The sequence below is a fragment of the Haliotis asinina genome, chromosome 6, assembly GCF_037392515.1.
Source record: "Haliotis asinina isolate JCU_RB_2024 chromosome 6, JCU_Hal_asi_v2, whole genome shotgun sequence".
Lineage (NCBI taxonomy): Eukaryota > Metazoa > Mollusca > Gastropoda > Lepetellida > Haliotidae > Haliotis > Haliotis asinina.
The window spans coordinates 7,115,122-7,133,100 of record NC_090285.1 but is presented as its reverse complement, the minus strand read 5'-3'; the positions used below and the strand labels follow the sequence as shown (position 1 = coordinate 7,133,100).

Here is a 17,979-nt window from a genome sequence, read left to right as displayed (position 1 = left end):
TGGTTGGTGTCTTGTTGCGTTGTCCAAACTCAACACCATCAACACGAGTCCATGTGTGTCGCTGGCTATGTTGTGTGGACACTTGTATGAAACGCGGATGTTTTGTCGAGATCATTCCTTCCTGGGAATTATGCGTCTGTTGTGAGAACGTCAGTGTGGGAAGCCACTGACATCAAAGTAGAAGTGTGTATCTCCCATTGTCAGTTGTGTATCGAGTCTCGTGTATCGGGTGTTGGGTACGTGTGACTCCTGTCTAGTGTATCGGGCATGTGTAACTCCATCTCTTGTATCCAGCATATGTGATTCCCATCTCGTGTATCGGGCATGTGTGACTCCCACCTCGTACATCTCGGAAGTGTGACTTCCACATCATGTTTTGAGTGTGTGTGACTCCTTCCTGGTGTATGGTGTATGTGTGACTCTTGCCTCGTGTATCGGGTATGTGTGGTTTCTGCCTCGTGTATCGGGTATGTGTGACTCCTGCCTCGTGTATCGGGTATGTGCGACTCCTGCCTCGTGTATCGGGTGTGTATGACTCCTGTCTCGTGTATGGGGCATGTGTGACTTCCACATCGTGTTTTGGGTGTGTGTGACTCCTTTCTGATGTATGGTGTATGTGTGACTCTTGCCTCGTGTATCGGGTATGTGTGGCTTCTGTCTCGTGTATCGGGTATGTGTGACATCCATATCATGTATCAGGCATGTGTGACTCCCTTCTCGTGCATCGGGCATGTACACTCATATTGTGTACCGGGCATGTATGACTCCAGGGGTATGTGTGACACCTGTCTCGTGTAACGTGCACGTGTGCGTGTGACCACTTTCTAGGGTATTGGACACGTGTGACGCCTGTGACGTGTTTCGGGCATGTGTGACATCCTTCTCGTGTATTGGGCATGTGTGACTACTGACTCCTGTAACGGCCACGAGTGACCACTGTCTCGTGTATCGGGCATTAGTGATATCCTTCTCGTGTATTGGGCATATGTGACACCTGTCTCGTGTATCGGGCATGTGTCACACTCATATCGTGTATCAGGCATGTCTGACATCCATATCATGCATCGGAAATGTGTGACTTCCATCTCCTGTATCGGACATGTGTGACTCCTGTCTCGTGTATCGGGCATGTGTCACACTCACCTCGTGCATCAGGCATGTGTGACATCCTTATCATGCATCGGAAATGTGTGACTCCTGTCACGTGTATCGGGTATGTGTGACTCCTGTCATGTGTATGCGGAACACACGTTTACTCCGCTGTGACAGTTATAATTCTTGAAATAACCTTGAAGGATGATTGGATACGAACTCAGATGCCTGTAAGGGTAACCAACCTCAACCACAGACCCACTTTTATCTTGCTGTTTTCTCTCTACTAACATATTCCAAGACGTGGCACCCAACGCTCTGGGTGCATGTATATATGTATGTATGCATGTATGTATGTTTGTATGTACACACATATTTATTTATTCATTCATTTATTTATTTATTTACTTATTTATTTGTTTCTTTGTTTGTTTGTTCGTTCGTTCGTTCGTTTGTTGTTTCACATGTATCTATATTTCTTTCAGATATAGTTTGCTGAAATTATCTGTTTTCTCATATATCCTCACACATTAACAGAATCTCTAGAAATATTCATGATCAGACTGTCACTCCTTCCGACTTGGTACTATAGAAGTATTTGTCCAAATTTCAAGCAATATTCCAGTATTATCTGTGAGAACGACTGGAATTGTTGTACCCATGTGGGGAATCGAACCAGGCAGTTCGGATTGGCGAGCAACCGTTTTAACAAGTAGGCTACCGCATATAAATGTAATATATAGGGACTCCTCAGTGTAACAAATGTTTGATTAAACAACTTACCGATCAACACAAGCGTGCTAGAGACAAATTTTGAATATTTAAAATAATTTTAAAAAGATGGTACTAGGCGCATGCAAGCATACCAACAAGTTTTGTTTGTTGAGATCGTACTCAGTAGCAGTGTCCAAAACATTTAAATTTCAATAGTTTTTTTTACGAATGAAAAGCCAGAATTTATTTTTCTTTTTTCTAATGTATTAGTTACGTTCTCTAAGTATATAAGTATTATATACTTAGATAGATACTTATTCATAGATACAACATACATGTACTTAACACCATCGTGTAATTAAGAAGGTTCGGTATGCTAAATCAGATCGCTAATGACAATACTACAATAATATGAGTAATTTCTTTTTTAAATTTAAAAAAGAGGCTTCTTGACCATCCTGAAAAATAAATATATTCTTTGAAGAAGATCTGCATGTATATAGAAATATAAACACAAAATATGAACTATATATACATCACAATATCAGGATCCGAAGTTCCCCTGAGAAGAAAGTGAAAAGTTACAGGCCTTTGTTTAAATCAGGGTCAAATCCAGGAAGATATAGATCATTCACAAGAGGTTTTACTTCCAATAAAAACATAAGAGAAAATGGCTGTAGGCACGACAATGCCTTGTGTTATACGCTATCAGTTAATGTATCCTTTAGGACACATATCCGCACTATCATACATATAAACGTTATCCGTCCCGGAGACTGTTGAAGCCTTTTTATCACTTTCTTGATCCCCGTTAACTACTCGTTCCAATCCATGGATCGGATAACCTTCTGATCAGATGAGTGGCCTTTTCAGAACGTGGGTAGTGTTGTGCCTAATTTGATTTTAATGAAGGATGCTTGTTTCATGAACGCTGCCCTTGGTTACAGTGAAGGCTGTTCTTGGTTACAGTGAAAGAGATAGTCAGACCGAGTGTTATCATTGTTTGTTTGCGATGTCTGATTGGTGTCGGAAGCAGCAGCACCAGCCAAACAAATCCCGTAACCGGTTGCCCTGGAAACATAAAGATAGACAATATTATGTCCGGAAATCCGTTACATTCTGGATCGAAAATCATATATCATCTAGTTTTAAAGGCATTTGTTGTCCTATGGATGAATATCATACACAATCACTTGGCGGACACTATTATACAATGAGAGATGGAAGTTTTGTGAGACCCAAGATTTCAGAAAAGAATTTGGTTTTGGTTTTGTTTGTTATTTAACGCCGCACTCAGCAATACTCCATCTGTATGGCGGCGGTCTGTAAATAATCGAGTCTGGACCAGACAATCCAGTGATAAAAAATATGAGCATCGATCTACTGGGATCGATGCCATGTGTCAACACAGTCAGCAACTCTGACAACCCGACGGGAGCGGAGAAGAATAAGAGGCGTTTTGACGAATCTGTATGGAATCAGTGTTATACAACCCACCTTTTCTTCTCCCCCAGCCGCCTGGCGCTTGTAGTTAGCTCGAATCAGGGCTGAAAAGAAGAACACGAGGAGGCATAACAGTTGCATTCCTGCTGGAAAAGAACCCCTTACGTCACCATTGTCTCTACAATACACAAAAAGTCTGATTCCAATATCTTCGGTTTTAGTTACGTTAGTCCACAAGAAGTGTCTGTACCTTACGTCTTCAAATGTACACTCGTGTAACACTATGTGACATACTCTATTCATCACTCAGGCGTACGTATGTGATCATTTATCACCCCAGTCCATCTACGATTGTGATATTCTCTCATGACGCCTCTGATGACAACATGTTTGCTTTTCATGGTTCTTTACCCTGAATATATACTATATAATAGACTTTTATCAAAACTCGCAACTGAGAAGAACATTATAATTTCAGAAATAACAAGATACAGTTGTCGAATATTTCTTGCATGTCAAAACTCACAACAGGAAACTTTGTTTCCTGTGCGTTATTCAATTTAGTGCCAAAGAAAATATTTTTTTGCAGATTTCCGCATCATTTTTATCAGGTCGTGTTATCTTGCTACCTTGATAAGAAAGTTATATGTACTTCCGCTCTGTGACTTCCGGTTTGGAAGCCCCAGCAAATTAATAGAAAGTCTTCCAAAACGAAAAAACACAATGAATATGTACGTGCAGAACACTAGTGTTATGCTGAAAATACAAGGTCAGTTCGTACCAAGACTCAAGATGAAAAGGGACAAGGTGAGCGAATTCGAATTTTAAAGAATAGACAGTCAGGTCGTCTTGGACCCATCACAAGAAGGACAAATGAACTTTGTAGGCTAATGTTAAGAAGTACTAGTGAAAGTTTACACTTAGCGAAATTTAGTTATGCTGACTTTACTGATTTGTGCCCAACAGTATGAAAAATGTTTCATTTCATATTATGATGAGATTGTTTCACAGCAGACAAAAGATGTTGAGGACAAGCGACATGAAGAAAAAGAATTTTCAATCTTGAATTTCAAAATGAGGTAGAACAATGAGTGAAGCGGGTGGAGAACTGACAGATATAATGTTTCTCACAGGAACTCAGTAATGTCGGAACTCCATACGTTCAGCTATATCTGCTTATGCAAAGGAACGGGCAAGGTTAGCAGATCTTTATGCTTAGAAATCTTTGCTAACACAATCTAAGGAAGTTCTGGAAGTTTGACATTACCAAAATGCAAGCCAGAGAGCGGGCTTATGCTGATGTAGAAGATACAACCCCGAGGAACAGATATATCCTTGGGCCATTTTCTGATGTCCAACTCAATGTTATGCAAAACCAAATACCCTTGGATTTTCAGATGAATCTGATGTTAAACCCCGTGCACATGAGGTACCAGATAGCTTTGGTGCTGAAGTTAATATGCCTCGTTATTACTCGCCCGTGGTTGATACTGCAGTGCACTATTTTTCGGCAATTATTTACACGTATGACGTCAAAATGGTTCAAAGGTGTGACGTCATAATGCTAAGGTCGCTTTCGCATTTTACTAGATATTGCTTGAATGGTGGAAAGTTGAGAGTCCTCACTGTGTAGGCAATTTCGCCGCAGTCTCTGTCAATTTATGTTGACGGGTAATAAACAGAACACGAAACTCGCTTCCGTGAAATGCCATCTTTACTAAACTAGTCAAAGATTTAGTATCAAACACGCTTTCGCTAGTTTGATACCAAATCATTAACTCGTTTAATAAAAATGGTATAACACGGTAGGACGGTTAGTGTCCTCTATTAATGCTACTGTCCCATGCTCGATATTCCAGTAGACCACGAGTCAATATCCCAAATGAAAGTGGCAATAACCAAACTGATGTTTCCACTCGGCAGCTGAATCCCAATGTAAAGGATCTTTAAGTCTTCATGAAGACCTGACATGAGCTTGCCACGATATCTTCACATAACACGTCTTTAACATACCGAAAAATATTTCTCATATACCTATTCAGACAATGACCCACTTTTCAGCCGATCCGAATTTCTTTCTCGTGTGAAAGTGAAAATAGACACCGCTAACAACACTGGTCAAACTGAATTCCAATTCCTTGTTTCATAAGAAAATGGTATAATATGAATTATAAGTTTAAGCTTAATAGCATTTACTTATGTCGAGGTTTAGGCAGCATATCTTAACTATGGACTCTTAACAGCCTGTCCCTGTTTGATGAGGTCATAAAATGATTCACAATGAATCTGGCTCACTGGTTAAACCTGTTATGTGTTTTTGCGCTTATTCAGCGTAGTTCTGTGACGCACAGTGAGGTTAATGTAATATCAGTTCCGTATCAGACCCCCAGTCTTTTCTAGCGGCAGAACCTCGTTTTGAGATTTCCACGATTTCCGTGTATCCGTTTGTCAGAGCTCGCTGAACGAAAGAGCACGCTGTACGACGTGTTTGCAAGGATTAGAAGGAGCGTAGTGTTGCAATATACACGTGCTTAGACGTATCAAATAATACTCATTAATATTTATGCATCCAGTTACATGACAAAGTTTAAAAACCCCGGACTGGTCATCGCACTAAGTTGGAACCAAGGAAACGATCGAGACTGTTGTGTAGTCAATGTTTTGACGTGTATGCAAAGACAGAATGAACTAAATCTTCAAACGCACAGACAGATGGCCACTGCGATGTTTTTTGCCTAAGCCAAAGGTACCACCATTTCAAACTTATCCATAGCATCTAGTACTTTCATGACGTCATTTGATGCACACGTTGTCCCCTATACTACCAATAATACAGATGGGTTGTGTTTTCTTGATCAACAGCTTGATGGAGAATCCAAAGATTTGATAGCAAGTTGTCTGTGCATGAATTCTGCTGTTGGTTATCAAAAGGCCAGAATATGGATCACAGAATATGAAAATCCGTACTCAGTATCAACAACCTAACGTCAACAAGGTTCTTGCATGGCCAGAAATTCCGATGACTCTAGTGGTCTGAAGCAGTTTCCCTACTTCCACATCTATGCTTCCATGCAATGAAGAGTGTATCCCACATGGATGTGCTGAATAATGCTCTTGCAAAATCTCCAGAATAAATGGAGAGATCATGTCACTGAAACACGACTTCAAAAGTATAAGGTTATTGCCTTTGAGTATCTTTTCCAATTCAATGAGTTTGCATCCGAGTCTGCAAATGCGCCGGTTTACGTTAAGGATGCAATGTCTAAAAATGAGGTCCACGTACGAAGGCAAGGCAAAGATCCCATGAGAGAAAAAGTCCAATCGAGTCAAACCCACTCCATCATTCAGCTACAAAGGGGTAGATTTCTTTGGCCCTCACGTTATCAAGGAAGGGCGGAAATATGTCAAACAATACGGAGCATTGTTTACATATCTTGTGACAGTAAATTCTCTTAAAGACTCGTTAGCAGGGGACCTATCCAAGTAATTTGGTGTGATATTGGTACTGAGTTCACCAGTGCTTTTGAAGAGTTTAAACGTGGAGCAGCAGAAATGAGTCAGGAACGTATTCAGTCTTATCTGCCGAAAAGTAATATTGAATGGAAATCCATTATCCATCAACAAGTCACCTGGGTGGCGTGTGAGAGCGGTTCATCGGGTCGGTGCCACAAGTACTCTCTCCTATTCTCAATGGGTTTGGCGAATGTTTGAATGACGAGTCGAACACTATTGTGCGAAGTTGAAACTATCATAAACTTCCACCCCTTACCACTGTATCTGGCAGTCCTGATCTAATTCCTTTATCATCAAATCATCTGTTGATTGTGTACTGGCAGAACGCTAAGTTTAGCTTCTCAACTTGATTTAAAGTAAAAGTTAATTTGGATATTTTAAAATTTTCTGTACAAATGCATGTGATGTAAAGGATTATTCACTTATGTTAGCATGTTAGCCATTCAGAAACACACGGGTTGCAGATTTAAACCCAGGCTGCTGCCTAAATCTTTGAAAACTTATAACATTATTCACATCCTTGCAATCTGAACATGATCACATGATCACATGATCAGAATCCTCCGGGCTCAGTCAGACAGAAGGCCTCCATGTTGAACACACGTTGAGCTATGAGAGAACACAGATGTGAGGTATTTCTTGAACTAAAGTTTCTGCTATGCCCAAACGGCTTACAAGAAAACATAATTGATGTTATTAATTGCTTGTTTAGAAAATATGGATTTTGAAAATATGTACTGTTTATTAGGTTCAGGTTTGTTTTTTGTATTTTGTTTCTCTTGTAGTTTTTTCTGAACCTCTCCTCAACTGTTTTGCACAAAACGATTGAACGAAGTGCAACGTTACGAGGAGGCTAAAAGGAAATAAACTTTGGCGAAAGTGTTTTTCAGCCTAATGTAATTCTTGCCACAAAAGTATAAGAATCCTAATAACTACAAGTTATTACCCTGGGCGGCATCACAGTTCATGTGGCACTGAAATGGAGCACTTACTAGTAATAACCTGAAGGAACAGGAATGAAGATTCACCCTTACCTGTCATCACTGTTCCCAGCAGAAGCGCCACACAGACGGCAATGTTGGCACCAAGCACACTCAGTCTGTTCATCATGGCTCGCATACCCAGGGTAAAGATTATTCCAAAAATCTGCCATACAAAATTCCCATGTGTTATATTACTAAACGGCAAATGTCGAAAATGATGACGAGGGTCCTAGTAATTCAGTTCAGTTCGACGTTAGACATAGTATACTATAAGACGAATAGTCAGTTAGTTCGTTATATCCCAAAACTGTTAATATTTAGGTTACAAAGTTGGTCAATAAGCTATTAGAAGGCTAATCAATGTCCAGAATTGCAAAGACAATGTCGCGAGTTCTGAAGACCACAGACCTGTGCTGACGCGTTTAGCAGACCCGAAGATGTTCCTTCCGGTTCGGGAAAAGTGAGCTCAGCTGCAAACTCGAAGCCGACAGGTAGATAGCCAGTCATGAAGAATCTAGGAACAGAGATCGGATGGAATAGTCACGAGTACTTGAGAACCTTTTACCTTTGGCCCTGTCGGCTATTAAAACATGGTGTGTTAACCTACAAGCGCATAATCAGCAAACCTGGGTTGAATTTCAAATACGTGCAGCCAAACATGGTATATGGCGTATACAGTGCAAATGACGAGTGTCATGTGCAAATGTCGGGTGTATCATATCAGGAATATTTCACCCATATCTATATCACATCTTTGCTGAAAGAAACGCCTGAGCGGTGTTCGCTTTTTAACACTGTCATATATCATTGGAGTTGGTTGCTTCATAGTACCGATAGCGCAGTGAAACCTAAAACAGAAGGCAGACCAGTATGCTGACTACATACCCGAAGGACCCTGCTGTGATGAACACCACCCAGATGTGTCCTGTATCCATGGTGAAGGTGAACACTACCATACACGCCATGGACAGGAAGTAAATACCGAGTGATGTGCCCCTGAAAGTATAAAACATCTTTGTAGTTTTTATCGTTACAATAAGAACTATCTCGTGCAAATTGTTTTAAAATTTGTAGATATTATGGAGAGAAAGACTAGTCTTACATATCGAATACATAACAGGAAGTTATCTACAGAAAGTGTAATTGTTCATCTTCGTAGTGTTTATCGTTAAACAGAACTGTCTCCTACAATTTGTTTAACATGTATTGATTCCTGACAGGATGACAAGTCTTACATATTGATTACATATCATTAATACGTGTGCGTGCGTGCGTGCGTGTGTAACACGAATGTCTTTGTATGTTACAGATGATTCCTGACAATACCAAAATCTGAAACTACCCTTACTTCGTGTTTCGAAATTTTGGACCCAATTACAGTATACGCGAAAACTAGAAGGGGTTATTGAGACAAAAGCACCCATGACAGGGAAAAACGTCCAAGAATTGGACGGGATACATATACATAGCAGGGTTTGGGATCATTTCCTTTATTGGGGTGCACCATTGCTTACTTGAATGTTCTTGTTTTATCGAGCCAAATTCCGGCCAAGACGGCCCCAATTATCCCTGTTATAACAATTGTGAGGCCAATCCTCCCGGCGTTCTCCTCTTCTCCCTGAAATCAACGCCTGTGTGTTAATAGCAAGGTATGAACGAGTGAACGAACGTACGTATTCCTCAAACAAACTCTCGTCTAAAACACGTCAAAATCAAACTGATCTACGTAAATACTTCGATTTATCCGAAATCGGAAAATGGTGATTAACAAGGAATACGTAGGCATTAGAGTGCCGTTGTGCAAAACAGCCTGAGTGCTAAGACTATCTTAAATCTGTCTTAAGTATGGGAGTAACTGTCGTGACGGTCACCTTAGTGCTAAGATTATCTTAAATCTGTCTTAAGTATGGGAGTAACTGTCGTGACGGTCACCTTAGTGCTAAGACTATCTTAAATCTGTCTTAAGTATGGGAGTAACTGTCGTGACGGTCACCTTAGTGCTAAGACTATCTTAAATCTGTCTTAAGTATGGGAGTCACTGTCGTGACGGTCACCTTAGTGCTAAGACTATCTTAAATCTGTGTTAAGTATGGGAGTAACTGTCGTGACGGCCACCTTAGTGCTAAGACTATCTTAAATCTGTCTTAAGTATGGGAGTAACTGTCGTGACGGTCACCTTAGTGCTAAGACTATCTTAAATCTGTCTTAAGTATGGGAGTCACTGTCGTGACGGTCACCTTAGTGCTAAGACTATCTTAAATCTGTGTTAAGTATGGGAGTAACTGTCGTGACGGCCACCTTAGTGCTAAGACTATCTTAAATCTGTCTTAAGTATGGGAGTAACTGTCGTGACGGTCACCTTAGTGCTAAGACTATCTTAAATATGTGTTAAGTATGGGAGTCACTGTCGTGACGGTCACCTTAGTGCTAAGACTATCTTAAATCTGTGTTAAGTATGGGAGTCACTGTTGTGACGGTCACCTTAGCGCTAAGATCGCTTTGTACTTAGAGAGAAGCGAATGTTCTACACATAAAAGATGTTACAACGATGTTTGACAATATGAATGAGTGAGTGACTATTGCCTGACCTCACAAGAGCCATTCTACAACATCTTAGTCAGCTTACGTCTACACGAACATCACTAGCAAAGCAAAGTGAATGAGTGAGTTAAGTTTTACGCCACACTCGCCAATATTCCAGACATATGGTGGTGATCACTAAACATTCGAGTCTGGACCAGACAATTCAACAGGATGAGTATCAGTCTACGCAATCTTCGCATCGATGTACATTGATGACATGTGGGACCAGGTCAGCGAGCCTGACCAAACGATCCCGTTAGTCGCCTCTTACGACAAGCATGTGAGATTTTGTAGACCTTATGCTCGTCTAGCGACAAGCGAATGTATCATGCTTGACCTTCCCACAATCTCACTGCACTAAAGTGTGAGAGAAACGCTTCAGTATTTTTCCGTGTGGGTAACTAAACCCGGACTTTGAGCGTAGCGAGGTAACGCCCGGACAGTTGGGCCACCCAACCGCTACCATAACAAAAGAACATTTTCGATAGTATCAGATTATAGAGAAAATTTACCAGGATGTTAAATCCTACTGCGTCGTAGATGTAACGCGTACAGATGTTGTATCGGACGATATCCAGACGAGAGATACAGAAGTGGCACACCACATATACAAATAACACGTATGCATCATAATACTGTATCACATCAAACAGTCGCTGCATGTGATTTGTGTATGCATTAACAGCAAATATTTACGTCGCATATTCTTTCATTCTACCACAAAAGTTACGCGCAACAAAATAGAAGACATTCACATCACATATTCACCCAATGTATTCACGTCTCATTCACTTCATATATCTAATTCGTGTTTATGTATAATCACTGGATATGCTTACATCATATCATCGTTGCATGTGTTCAACTGCAGATATCAGCAATATGCATTCACTGCATGTATTCAATAAATATATTCACATATTTGCTATGTTTACATTATGTATTCTCTAAATACATTCACATCATGTATTCGCTACATGTGTTCACATCAGAGAAGCTCTGCGTGAATGAAGATAGTGTTTTAAATTAATACATTAGCACCATATATTCACCGCTTGTATTTGTTTCATGTATTCATTTCCTGTATTCTCACCATAATCCCTTGCATGTATTCGTATCATAAATTCGCGAGCATGTACTCAGAGCACTTATGCACAACGTGTCTTCAATGTATTGGATTGATTCAGATCATAAAGTAGGTGCACATCATGTAACTGCTTAACCTATTCACATTATGTATTCATTGCAGCATGTATCCAGCGCATATACTGTGTATGTTAGCATCATGCCTTCACCTCATACATTAGCATCATGTATTCGCGGCATTTACTGGCATCATGTATATTCATGCACATATTCGCATCATGTATTCATTGGGTAGGTCGTGACATGTAATAACTGTGTATGTTAGCATCATGCATTCGCTGCATACATTAGCATCATGTATTCATGCATAAATTCGCAACATGTATTCATCGCTTGTATTCGTGGCATGCATTCACTGCGTATATTAGCACCACGCATTCGCTGCATACATTAGCATCATGTCTTCGCATCATGTATTCATGCATATCTTCGCATCATGTATTCATCGCTTGTATTCGTGGCATACATTCACTACATATATTAGCATCGTGCATACACTTCATGTATTCGCATCATGCCTTTGCAGCATATATTAGCATCATGTATTCATTGCATATATTCGCATCTTATATCACTGTATCTGCTGCAAATTCCCCACATCACGTATACTCTACATAGATACCTGTACTTACGGGGAAGTATTCCAGCACGACAGAATTCAGCAGTGTAGCAATGGCGTAATAGCAGCCGACGTTCACTCCTGGAAAATACCAATGCGTGTGTTAGCTGACTGTTAGTTTCATATGGCTTAATATAGTTTCGTAATTATTGCAGGGCAACTCTACGTGAAACAGGGATTGTGGCACTGTTAGTCAGGTCAGGTATCACGCAGGGGTCACACTATACTAACACAATAGCTAATGAATGAAGGGGAATGGCAGAATGTCTTTCCCGAGTAACGTGAATTACGTCATTCTTAAGGGAAAGTTTATCTGTCATTCCTAGCTACGAGTTGGTTAATGTTTTATTAAAGATATCGGTTTTCGACGAAAATCACGCTAACATTAAAAACCCGCGATGTCAGGGAATCCCCATGTCCCTATAGGAGTGTGACTGGCTGGTTTTCTTTAACAACCATTCAACGTTCACCAAAAGGTGTCACCTCCCTTGGGACAGAAAGATGCTATCCTGCGTTCTCCTTCCCTTATGAGTAATAAGACAAGAGGATTTACTTCCCTTGTTGAAAGTATACACGAATTAACTACAGCCATCTATTAATTTATGTCGTCAAACAAAGATGCAGACATCCGGCCAACTATGTCGTCATATGAGTTTAGTGTTTCCTCCAGAGCGTTTTAGAAGGGCGCTGCACCCTGCCCTTTTTTCTGGCGCCCTGCCCCTTTTTACTGCGCCCTGCCAGGTACGTGCTAGTTGTGACGGAGCACAGGAACAGACTGAAAGTCAGCAACTGTAACAAGCATCTTATGATCAGCCTAAACACTGACAGCAACAATGAAACCGACTTGGAAACTGTTGTGAAAAGCTTCCTCAGAAAAAAGCAAAGGAGACTGTACGTTAATAATACATGAGGCTCAATCTGATCATTTTGTTTAGGTTTTTATTGTGGTTTGTGCCCTTTTCAAACTAGGGTGCCCTTTTCTGTAGAAACTTCACCCTGCCCTTTTTGTGGTCCGGAGGAAACACTAGAGTTGCAAACATCTGTTAATGCCGTCATGTATAAAACTGACATCTAGCAATGACGCCACGTGTGATATACAGACACCAAGCAATGTCGTCATGTGTGATATTGACATCTAGTAGTACATCTAGCTTAGCAGTGAGTCATGTGTGATATATAGATATCGGACCATGTCATGTGAGATCTTGACACCGAGCAATAATGACGCCATGTGACATATAGACATCTATTAATACATCTAGCTATGTCGCCATGTGTCATATTCACATTTCCAATGACGCCATGTGTGATCTAGTAATGACGTCATGTGTGATCTAGTAATGACGTCATGTGTGATGTAGACATGTATTAACACATCTAGCAGTTTGCTAATATGTGATACAGACATCTAGCAATACATCTAACAACGACGCCATGTGTGATATAAACATTACGCAGTGACGTCATGTGTGATATAAAGACATCTGACAATGTCATGTGTGCTCTTGACACCTAGCAATGAAGCCATGTGTGATATATAATTAGTAATACATCTAGCAATGGCATCATGTGTGATGTAGACATCTAGCAATACAATGACGTCATGACAATGACGCAAAGTGTGATACATGTATATCGACATCTGACAACGATGCCATGTGTGATATAAACATCAAGCAATGACGTCATGTGTGATCTTGACATCTAGCAATGACGTGATGCATAATGAAGACATCTAGTATTACATCTAGCAAAGGCGTCATGTGTTGATCTTGACATCAAGCAATGACGCCATGTGTGAAGTAGACATCTAGCAATACATCTGGCAATGACGTAACGTGTGACGTAGACATCTGACAATGACGTCATGGTATCTCACCATAGGATATGACGAGGAGGACGAAAGGGAGAGTCCTAATAAGCCGGCCAAGTGACGACAGATAATTCTGTCCCTCCGTCGTTTGGATAGCAACTAGCTGTGCCCGACTCGGGGGGACTGGAGGTTGGTCTCTGTACCCTGCGTATACACAGGACAATAAATCAGTATTATCCTTAAAATATTTCATAATCACTGTCATAATTGAATTGACTGCTCGATCCAAAACGTCTTTGACCGATTTCTGAAAAAAAAATCATCCACATAGACAGTTTAGCGTTAATATATCAGCCTCGAAAAAGGCAACGGTACGCAACACCATAGGTGGGGATTTTTCAAATTACGACATAAAAATATCTGAAAATGAATAATGGTCATCTTATAAAGAAGGCATCATATATTTAGATTTGTTGAAAACAGAGTGCATTTCCGTTCTAAGAGTGAAACAACGTAACAGTGCTCTATATTCCCCATACTTATATTTGTTTAACAATTTGTTGAAGAGATAAATCGTCATAACAGGCAAACATGAAGCTATGCCATACATGTAAAGATTACAAACTGTTTGATATGACGCATTATGCGGATACCTGAGGGTGAATAAAATCCTTATACCTTAACCTTTCACTGTTTATAACCACTCTCTATCGATCGCATGCACAAAACAAGTCAGTCACTCTTTCAATATCCACTCAAATCACACCCTTAACATTCATTTAGAGTCTACAATTCATATAACATTTATGAAACATAAGTCTTGATGCCCAGGCAAAACATGAACTTTTGGCCCAACACTACGTGAAACCACTGAGAGACAAAATTTCAAACTTTCAAAATATTAAGTCGGAAACACAAAGTCATGAGCGGAAAAAAATATATCCTTTGTTAAAGTTGTAAATGAACTAGCGCAAAGCGGATGTTGATGTAGTTTAACGTTCCGGGTTGTCTTGTGAAAGCAAAACAGAGACAGTTTCTCGAAAAAACATCAGAATGCTGTATGATGTACTGACAGGCAACCGTTTTTTGGTTACATACACCGTCAAACAGAACGATCGCTAGCACTTCAAGAGCTTCCACTGAACGGGTAACTGATACAGAAGGATTTTAGGCCCCGTTAAACATTCAACGTCTACTCCCATAATTAATATGCTGCACTGTCTGTGAATGGTACCATTTGTTGGAATGGTCCAGTGAATGAGTTTCTCAAGTACTTAAAAACACTATCCACCTGAAGACTCCAAATACTCAACACCACCAACTGATCTCTGTCGTTTTACTGCAGCCTTTGATCCTCCATTTCATACAGCTGAGACCCGTGAAAGTCCCGGGGTAGAATAGGCCTTCAGCAACCCACGCTTGCCTTAAAAGGTGACTGTGCTTGTAGAAGAGACGACTAACGGGATCGGGTGGTCAGGCTCGCTGACTTGGTTGGCACATGTCACCAGTTCCCAAATGCGCAGATTGATGCTCATGTTGTTGATCACTGGATTGTCTGGTCCAGACTCGATTATTTACGGCCGCCGCCATATAGCTGGAATATTGCTGAGTGCGGCGCAAAACTCAACTCACTCACTCACTCACAGCTGACCTATACATGACGTATCCTTTCTGTACGATAAATACCCTGGAACCTTTAGAAAGTAAAGTCACCGTTGTACATCACATGAAAGGGGCACAGAACATGTTTCGCCACACTTGACAAAATTGTTTCACCATTTTAGTAACACGGGTCTGACCGTCATTGGAAAACTTCCCCTAGTCATAATATTTGAATTCAGAAAAGCCGTTGTAACGGTTTTCCAGATATATTAATATGATATACACTAAAACATCAAGTGGAATTATGTAATATAAATGATCAAACCAAATACAAGAAAAACGAAAGGTTTAGATCACAGAGCAAGAAGGCGTGTGTCTATATTTAGCGCCACAATCTATCCCGCAGGGGTATTACCAGGCCAGAAATTGGGTTTGGGTTTTACGTGGCTTTCAGCAATGTTCCGCGATATCACAGCTTTGGGCGCTAGAATTGGACTTTCAGCATTATACCCATGTACATAAACCCTTGGCGTGAGTTGTCCTTGTTAACGAATGTTTAATAAATTGTTATGGTAACTAGCAATACTGTACCCCCTGCATTTCCGATTCTACCCATGATGTTCTTCAGGAAAATGGGCGGTTATAACATCTGCTGCCATACTGTTCTAGCAGTTGGTACAGGGTAATGTGTTTCCGATTAGTTCATAATTATCCTACACGAAACCAGTATCTCTCACTACTTTCAAAACGTAATTTCTTTTCGGTTATTCCTGCATTCCTCAAGGGAACTTTCACCTTTGATACTCGCGGCTGCACACAGTGAAACACTGAGAAACACGTCTAATCCATACCATGGACAACTGGAAACGAGAATAATGAATGGTCCCTGAAGGCAGGGGAAGCTACTCTTACTTTACAAGTTTGCTTTTGTATTTTCTTATTAACGATTTTATATTGTATAAATATAGCCGTACGTACTGGCAACGTATGAACCGCACAAGCATCATTTGTGACCGTTCATAATTCATTGCTGAGGGAAGGGGTGGGGGCTGATGATTTTAAAGGGATGAAGGGGGGGGGGGTTGATCACAGTTTCTGTTCTGAGAAGGTAGTAGGGTCAGCAATTGTGTACATAACAAGCATTGTCACTAAGGTGACATACTCCCCCGCCGCAAATTATCAAATCAAACTAAAGTGGAGGCTGAAGTTTAAGATGAAGTTAAATGTCAACAAAAACATGACAAGTCAACCTCTTTTGGTATCTTGTTCCGTAGCTGTTCAAACAGACAAATATGTTTACTTTGACCTTGACATGAATGTCATGGTATATGAGTGAGTGAGTTTAGTTTTACCCACACTCAGCCATATTCCAGCTATATGGCGGCGGTCTGTAAATAATCGAGTCTGGACCAGATAATCCAGTGACCAACAGCATGAGCATTGATCCGCGCAACTGGGAACCGATGACATGTGTCAACCAAGTCAGCAAGCCTGACCACCCGATCCCGTCAGTCACCTCTCACGACAAGCATAGGTTGCTGAAGGCCTATTCTACTCCGGGACCTTCACGGGTATGATAGTATATGAAATATGCAAAAATAGTTATATAGCCTATCACAAAACATTCAAGAGAAGTCTTGAAAGTCTGTACACGAAGAAACCCGAGAGAACTGACATAGAGTTGGTCAGAGAGTACTGACATAGATTTTGTCAAAGAGTACTGACATAGAGTTTGTCAAAAGTACTAACAGAGTTGGTAAGACGAAACTGAAATTGAGTTGGTCAAACAGTACTAACACAAGGGTTGGTCACACGGTACTGAGATAGATCTGGTCAGAGAGTACTGACACAGAATTGGTCAGACAATACTGACATGGAGTTGGTCAGACAATACTGACATACAGTTGTCAGACAATACTAACATACAGGTGGTCAGACAATACTGACATACAGTTGGACAGACGAAACTGACATACAGTTGATGAGACATAGACCCACAACTCGACCCGGAACATCATAGTATAGTATTTCTTTACATCATGAACAACGTTCACAATGGGAGTTCTGTTTCCAGTCATCCGGTTTCTGGGTTTCGACATTAGAAAATAAAAACATAGCAAGCATTGTCCCCGATAATTACACTAGTAATGCGTCCTCCTTGAAACGGTGCGTATGTATCTTAAAATTCATATTTCTTAAATATATTACGATTATTAGCACTTTGGACGAGATTTGTAAGATTTGGTGAGAGTTAATGACACACTGAGTAAATGATTGTAAGATTTGGTGACAGTTAATGACACACTGAGTAAATGATTAGGTGGGATTTGTTCATACTGAAACATTCGTCTCATTAACCTATTCAGACAATGACCTACTTTTCAGCCGATCCGAATTTTCTCCTGTGAAAGTAAAAATAGACACCATAAACAACTCTGGTCACAATGAATTACAATGTCTTGTTTCATCAG

The 17,979-nt window shown here is 40.4% G+C and overlaps 1 protein-coding gene across 2 annotated transcripts in view; it reads right to left on the bottom strand.

Annotated features, from left to right (window-relative positions):
• Window positions 1-2,255: 2,255 nt before the first annotated feature.
• The window catches only part of LOC137286492 (heme transporter FLVCR2-like), a 35,214-nt gene continuing 19,490 nt past the window's right edge, over window positions 2,256-17,979 (bottom strand). For both annotated transcript variants that reach the window (XM_067818392.1, XM_067818393.1), the window contains exons 5-12: window positions 13,973-14,110; window positions 12,107-12,174; window positions 9,260-9,363; window positions 8,631-8,741; window positions 8,154-8,259; window positions 7,797-7,908; window positions 3,304-3,353; window positions 2,256-2,877 (exon numbers count right to left, since the gene is read on the bottom strand). In XM_067818392.1, coding sequence (XP_067674493.1) covers window positions 2,803-2,877; window positions 3,304-3,353; window positions 7,797-7,908; window positions 8,154-8,259; window positions 8,631-8,741; window positions 9,260-9,363; window positions 12,107-12,174; window positions 13,973-14,110 — 764 coding nt within the window. In that variant the 3' untranslated portion in view covers window positions 2,256-2,802. The remainder of the gene's footprint in view (window positions 2,878-3,303; window positions 3,354-7,796; window positions 7,909-8,153; window positions 8,260-8,630; window positions 8,742-9,259; window positions 9,364-12,106; window positions 12,175-13,972; window positions 14,111-17,979) is intronic.